This window comes from Bison bison, unplaced genomic scaffold (assembly GCF_000754665.1).
Source record: "Bison bison bison isolate TAMUID 2011002044 unplaced genomic scaffold, Bison_UMD1.0 scf7180017864263, whole genome shotgun sequence".
NCBI classification, from domain to species: domain Eukaryota; kingdom Metazoa; phylum Chordata; class Mammalia; order Artiodactyla; family Bovidae; genus Bison; species Bison bison.
This window is the reverse complement of record NW_011494835.1, coordinates 6,810,726-6,817,787: the sequence shown is the minus strand read 5'-3', so window position 1 is coordinate 6,817,787 and position 7,062 is coordinate 6,810,726. Positions and strand designations below refer to the sequence as shown.

General features: G+C 38.3%; 1 protein-coding gene across 1 annotated transcript in view; it reads left to right on the top strand.

The window, feature by feature from the left end:
- LOC104994649 overlaps positions 1 to 6,270 on the top strand; it is a 21,796-nt gene extending 15,526 nt beyond the window's left edge. Inside the window, exons 2-5 of the mRNA XM_010848296.1 lie at positions 483 to 624; positions 784 to 829; positions 4,162 to 4,248; positions 5,498 to 6,270. Coding sequence (XP_010846598.1) covers positions 483 to 624; positions 784 to 829; positions 4,162 to 4,248; positions 5,498 to 5,624 — 402 coding nt within the window. The 3' untranslated portion in view covers positions 5,625 to 6,270. The remainder of the gene's footprint in view (positions 1 to 482; positions 625 to 783; positions 830 to 4,161; positions 4,249 to 5,497) is intronic.
- The last annotated feature ends 792 nt before the right edge of the window (positions 6,271 to 7,062 follow it).

Sequence of the window (7,062 nt, the reverse complement as noted above, 5' to 3'; positions counted from 1 at the left end):
TGAAGGTCTTTTAATTCTGTCATTGCAGCCAGAAGTGTCAGAGGAGACCAGGGCTGTGGGTCCTTCAGACTGGCAGAACAGGGCAGGAACCTCCCTCCCACCTTAGCCTCAGCACCATATTTCTGCCCAAACAGCAAACATATTAATTCTCTTTTCTGCTTCCTCTTTTGTTTCTGCCTTCATTTTTTCCCCCTTTTTTTCCTTAAGATCCTATTGGTCAGTATCCAATCCTAAGTAGTTACCCAAGCCAGTTATATTACATCACCCAGAAAATTAAAAGTATACCACCCAGAATGATTAAAAATAAAAGACTAGTGATAATGTTCCCCTATAAACAGAGACCTATGCGGAACATCCTTCATCTGTAAACCATATGAATCTCATCCTGAAATGCCTTTCTTCTAGAATATATTCATTTCTCCCACGTCTGAACCGTAAGTATATCCCCACACTTCTCTTCTTGTTCCTCTTTATTTTTGTAGCTCCTAGTCATATCAGGAAGCATGGTCTCTCTGCTTTACATCTGGCTGTATTCCCAGAGCTTCCATTTCCATGTGGCACATCTTTATGCTCACTTGGGGTACCCCAGTGCCCAGCATATTGTTGGCCAGAGATACCTGAAAGGTAACTCCTTTGCTCATCTTGTGCTCATTTTACTAGGGGAAAGGGAAGGAGAGGCGTTTGCTGGTTAGAATTTGTTTATGTATCTCTAGGTTTACAGAAGATTTTAGTTAATAATTGACTGAGTCCCTTTTTTCTCTGATACCCTTTGGTTTCACCCAGGAGCTGGTGTGGTGAAGGATCAAGAGATGGCAATGCACTGGTTTAGGTAAGAAAAACAACCCCTACCAAAAGCAAACCTCTAGAGCTGTCATTTCAGGAAGTGCTGAGATAGAAAACCTTATGATTTTGGCGCTTCTTCTCTAGAACAAAAATAAGGTACACTTTCTTAAAGTGTTGGTAACTTCTTTTTCCACTCAGCAGTGAGGTAGGATTAGTGACGGAAGTGATGGCTCATGCATTTCAAAACAGTCTACAGATTAGCTTTAAAAGAGCTAAACTGGAGAATATGTACTATTCTAGATCAAGATCCAGAACATCAATAATTTTATTAACCAGCACTGTATTAGCATTACCTTGCTTATTAAAGTTTTGAACTCTTGACAATTAGAGACAGATTCATTTGAATTTAAAAGTAGAAATGCATTTATCTATTGTTTATTCTATTTTGGGCCTAAATTCCATTCAATATACAAATTTTTCCACGGGCAGCTTTTGTAATTCTGATTGTATAGCATTGGTGTGATGAGTCCTCACAGAAAAAAACATATTATATTTGCAGTTTGAGAAAGTAATAATAACTTTGGAAACAAAGACTTGAATGCTTTACCTAACACTCTAAGGGTTAGACAATGGGAATAAATAGGCTCTGAGATGTTAGAAACTCCATTCTACATGGAGACTGTGGTAGAAAACAAGGACAAGTTAGGACTAAGGTCAAAGTCACTTGATATAGAGAACTGGCTTAGGGTTCATGAAGTCTCAATTTCATCAAAAGTAGAAACCCCTGAAAATGGAATTTTGCCATAGTATTCTTTAAAACGATATTGTCCAATATGGCAGTGACTAGCCACATAGGCCTCTGAGCCCTTGAAGTGTGGTTAGTGTGAATGGAATGTGCTATGCATGTAAAGTACACACAGAGTTTCCAAGACTTCATATGAAGAAAGGAATATAAAATATCTTACCAACAATTCTTTGTATTGATTATACATTGAATGATAATATGTTGGATATATAGGATTAAATAAAATATATTATTTAACTTTACTTATTCCTTTTAAAACTTTTGATGTGGCTATCAGGACATTTAAAATTACCATGGCATGCATTTTATTTCTATAGGGTAATGCTGATGATCAGAGTCTCCTATGATCCAGAGAAGTGTTTGGTTATCTGAGTGAGCAGTGAGCACAGCCATGGCTTTGCCATTGCCCTCGTATTGATGAGATCATCCTTCTCAGATGCTTTTTGTCTTCTTGCTAGAATAGTGGGTGACAAGCTTGGCTACATATTAGAGTCCCCTGGCGAGCTTTTGAAACATACTAATGCCCAACTCCAGACTGACTGAGTTGTGCTGAAAAGCATCCTGGGTAGCTGTAACGTGTAGGGAAGTCAAACCACTGCTCTAGAAGTCCACATTGATTTATAAAGTAAAAACGAACCAGCAGAGGAAGTCATTTCAGTAACACATTTTAAAACAAAGTTTAAAGTGGATATTCTGACCAAATTCACCTACCAACAGAAGAAGTACCTTTGAGAATCAGGAAGGGAATGACATGGCTCTAGAATGGCTAAGCATGGTTGGTATTTAACTCTGCTTGGCTGGAAGCCTTGCTACTGAGACCTAGGCCACACACCAGCAACACTGGTATCACCAGGCAGGTACTTGTTCGAAATGCAGTATTTGAGGCCCTAACCCCAGCCCTACTGAAACATTATAACAAGATTCATTTGTTATAGTGAATGAAGATTCATAATCTTCATTATAACAAGATTCTGGGGTGGCTAGTACATGGATTAAAATTTTAGAAGTGTTGCCCTAAATAATATTTTGTAAACCAGACCTTCCTTACATGGGGCATACAGTTAAAAGCCAATTTCAAAAACATTTCTTTTTCAGTGATGGAGTCCACTGTCAGGAATGGGATGGGGAAAGTATTACAAGGCAAGATTCCTCCCAGCATATTTTAAACATATCTTTTATGGTTCATGACTCATTAAATTTATTTATTAAATTAGTGCCTCATTAAAGTTTTCTTTTTGTCAATTGTGAAGCTTTCTTATCTAAATGTCTGGTGGCTCAGATGGTAAAGAATCCACTCACAATGTAGGAGACCCAGGTTCAATCCCTGGATTGGAAAGATCCCCTGGAGAAGGGAATGTCAACTCACTCCAGTATTCTTGCCTGGAGAATTCCATGGAGGGAGAAGCCTAGCGAGCTACAGTCCATGGGGTCACAAAGAGTTGGACACGGCTGAATGACTAAGCACACACAGCATGTTGTAATTTTAATATTTTTTTTCCCTGTGAAAAGTCTATTCATGCAGTCTGCTCACTTTCCCAGTGGATGTTGTTATTTTCCTGCTTACTTTTCAAAATGTTTATGCATTAGAGATAGAAAACTTTTGTATATTTCCTTGTAATTTGGACTTTTCCCACCTAATCATAAATAAATGAAAAGAACTGCAAAGTAGCAAGGCAATAATTATATAAATTGCACTGCCCAATATGATGGCCATTGACCACATGTGGTCATTTAAATTTAAATAAACTAAAAAAATTCAGTTTCTCGTTGCACTATCTACATTTCAAGTATTTAATACTCACACACAGCTAATGGTTACTGTAGTGGAAAGCACAGATGCCAAACATTGTCATCTTTGTAGAAATTTCTGTTGGAAATATTGGCACATTACATATTTCAGCAACTGGAAATAGTGCTTAAGAATCAGGTTACATGCTACTGAATTCCTAATATTCCCAGATGGTCCTTTCCTATATTTTGATTTCCTATATATTTTGGAGAGAAGATTGTAATTATTTTAATGTTTGGAGAAGCTGATGAATGAGTTTGGAACAAATAAGTGATTGAAATAGTCTTACAACATCAGTTTTGTTTTTTTTTTTAAATGCTTTGCTTGTTTCAAATAAGAGTTTTCGTTGTTTTTTTTTTTTTTTTTAATGAAAGAGGCTTATTAACATTTGTCCCAATGTAAAAGACAGAAGTAATGGTTTTTCAGAGTGTCCTTCAGTCATGCCTGACTCTGCGGCCCTATGGACTGTAGCTCGCCAGGCTCCTCTATGGGATTCACCAGGCAATACTATTGGAGTGGGTTGCCATGTCTTCCTCCAGGGGATCTTCCTGACCCAGGGACCAAACCAGCCTCTCTTACGTCATCTGCACTGGGAGGCAGGTTCTTTACCACTAGTGCCACCTGGGAAGCCCCATGATTTCCAGTAATGGTTACATATTTGTATTAGCAGTGCCTTTGGTTGTATTAAGGGAATCCATTTTCACAGCATTGTTTCCTTGTTTTTTGTTGCATATTCCTCTCCAATCTGATTTCCACTTCCATTTTCTTTTCCTCTCTTTTTCAGACGAGCCTCCCAGCAGAACCATCCTCATGGTTCCTTTAACCTTGCAGTAGGAAAACTGAAAAACATAACTGGATCCATGGAAGTAGGGTAATGAAAATTAGCAGTCTTCTCCCTTCCAACTGAGATGTCATTCCTTCTAAACCTGCCCCCATACATTACCTGAAATTGACAGATGAAAGCATTTTATATATAGTGCACTTCCCACTCTTGCCTTTTTATCTACTTACAGTGCTATGAGTTATGATAAAAGTCACAAAGTAAAAGGATCTAAGATTCATATATGTGCATAGAGCCCATGGAATAAATTCATAAGGTATCTGATGAGTCCAAAATGAAAGGCCAGGTTATTTCATGATCCTAAGAGTCTCCTGTGAATTTTTAAGGTTCCTAGGAGTCCCATCTTTACAGCTGTAGAGCATTTTCTCATAAACAGAACAGAACATGGAAGAGTATAAGGTAGAAAGCTCTTTGGGGACACAAATTCTGTTTGTGTTTATGAGATGAATCCCCTTTTGATTATTCACAGTCCCAAGAGAAATACTACTTTTTTCTCTGGAGAAGTTTTTCTTAAAGTTTTTGAGTAGTTCATAATCTGTGATATTTTCATGCAGAGATTCTGAGTCAGAAACATCTTCTTTCATAGGCCTTCCCCAAATAAACTTCAATTTTCAGCTTGTTTTAAGAAATGCAACTGACATGTATTCCATTACCACGTTCTATGTGTAATTCCCACCCCCCAATTGTAGACTCCAATCCAGCTCAAGCTGATGAGTAGATGAGGTTCAGAAAGAAGGAGTCTCAGTGAGAGCCTGAAGGATGGTGTGGGTCTAGGGACTTGGTGTAACACGCAGGTATATCAGTTTCACGCATTACTTGGTAATGAAATTTTGAAATGACCAATGGGAGGCAGCCAAATCATACGGTGCAGTCAGTGTTCTCTTTCACAACTGCTGGTGGACAGTTTTACAACTGACTGATGAGCAGGTTGAATGGAGCCCCTCTCCAGTTACCACTCTCAAACCAAAATATAGAATTTGCTTGTAAGAAAGGGGTGTCTCAGACATTACCTAAGAGTCTTGGCTGGAAAAATTTTTCTAAATGGGGCAAAAGTATCCAGCTGGACTCTGATGTTGTAAGACTGTTTCTTTGGGTAGTTTTTTATTTTATTATGAAGACACTCATGATGAAACCCAGATGAAATGGCAAGTGTTTCACTCAGTACCTTAGAATGAGTCTAAACAGGTGTTAACATGGCCCTTAGCCTAAACACTTGGACATGCAGGTTCTTTGAATTCACTTTTTCTTTGTGATTCTACTAAGTAACTCTCTCTCCTAGGGACATAGAGATGCTCCTTCATGTTGCTGCAAGACAGGGGATCCAAGAGGCCCAGGAACTTCTGGAGAATATTATTTGGACTAAAAGCAAGCCCTTGCCAACTAAAAGAGTGGGGAGTTTTTTATAAACATTAACACATGTCACGCATGCTTTTTCTGAAGCAGGGTCTGTGTGTCTCTCGTCAACCGTGGCCTTGCAGTGTTTTGTGGAACTGTCAGTGGAAGCGGATTTTACTTACAGTTTTATATGCTGCTGCATCTTCAATTTGCTGTTCCAAGTCCTTTAAAGCAGTAGTACCCAACCTTTTTGGCACCAGAAATTGGTTTCATGGAAGACAATTTTTTCCGCGGACCAGGGGATGGGCGGGGGATGGTTTCGGGAAGCTTCAACCGCATTACATTGATTATGTGCTTTATTTCTTTCATTATTGCATCAGCTCCACCTAGATCACCAGGCATTAGATCTCAAGGCTGGGTATTGTTGCTTTAAGGCAAGGTGTTGCCTATATGTTTTCCTGGGGTCGGAGTTTGACCTCTTCTGGATGGAGAGGTATTTTCTTTTGCTTGCATGACTGCTCACCTCAGTTAAGTTTCAAGTCAGTGAGCACTGTACACAGTGGTGGGAGGGAAGGAAGAAACCTGTCACACTAGAGACTTGGCTTCTTAGATGTGTGAGTTGGCGCCCACACATCCACGGTGAAGGAGATAAACTCTTCATTAGCCTAATCTATGACATGTGGTGTTCTGCTTAAAATAAACTCGTTTTCATCTCTACATTTCAATTTTCTGCTCGATTAGGTTTCTATGGTATTTTATTGTATTCGCTTTTTGTATTACAAAAAGGCCTTTATGGGGAAAAATAAGAAGGCCGTGAATATTGTCACTAGGAGGAAAAGGCTAAAGTAGAAGAATTCAGAGTTATTGAGCTCCTGACATGTGTATGGTTTTTCCTAACTGCTTTCAAGTATGTTAGTATTAACTTGGATCAAAGCCTTATGAGGTGGGTAGTATTATCATTCCCATTTTATAGATGTAGAAACAGGTGTAGAGAAGTAATATGTGCAGAGTCATAGCATGACTGGTAAAATAGGTTTAAATTTCTTAACTAGTTTGACTAACACTTCTCCCTTAAATTATTTTTTTTCCCCCCTAAATTATTAACATCTCATTCCTAAGAAATTCAAAGACGCTCCAAGAGCAGGTACATGACTCTATTACTAGTACACAATGAGAACTTACCTTAGCCAATGACTCAGTCATGTTTTCTAACTGTATTATTTGAGCACAAGCCACATATTCATATTCTTTTAAAGTAGTATTTTTAATCTTCAATATAGCTAGCTGCATTTATTACATTTCGATTATAGCATGATTCTCTCCTGGGAATTTAAATTCAGAAACATGATGTAAGAATGACAAAAGTGTTACAATAGAATTCAATAACATAATTAAGCTGTGTATAAGATACTTGTTTTGCCTTTAAGTTCAAGTGTCAAGTTTATACTAGGTGCACGTTCAGGATGACTGAATCTCAGGTAGTCTCTTTGTCCAGACTTGAACATATAA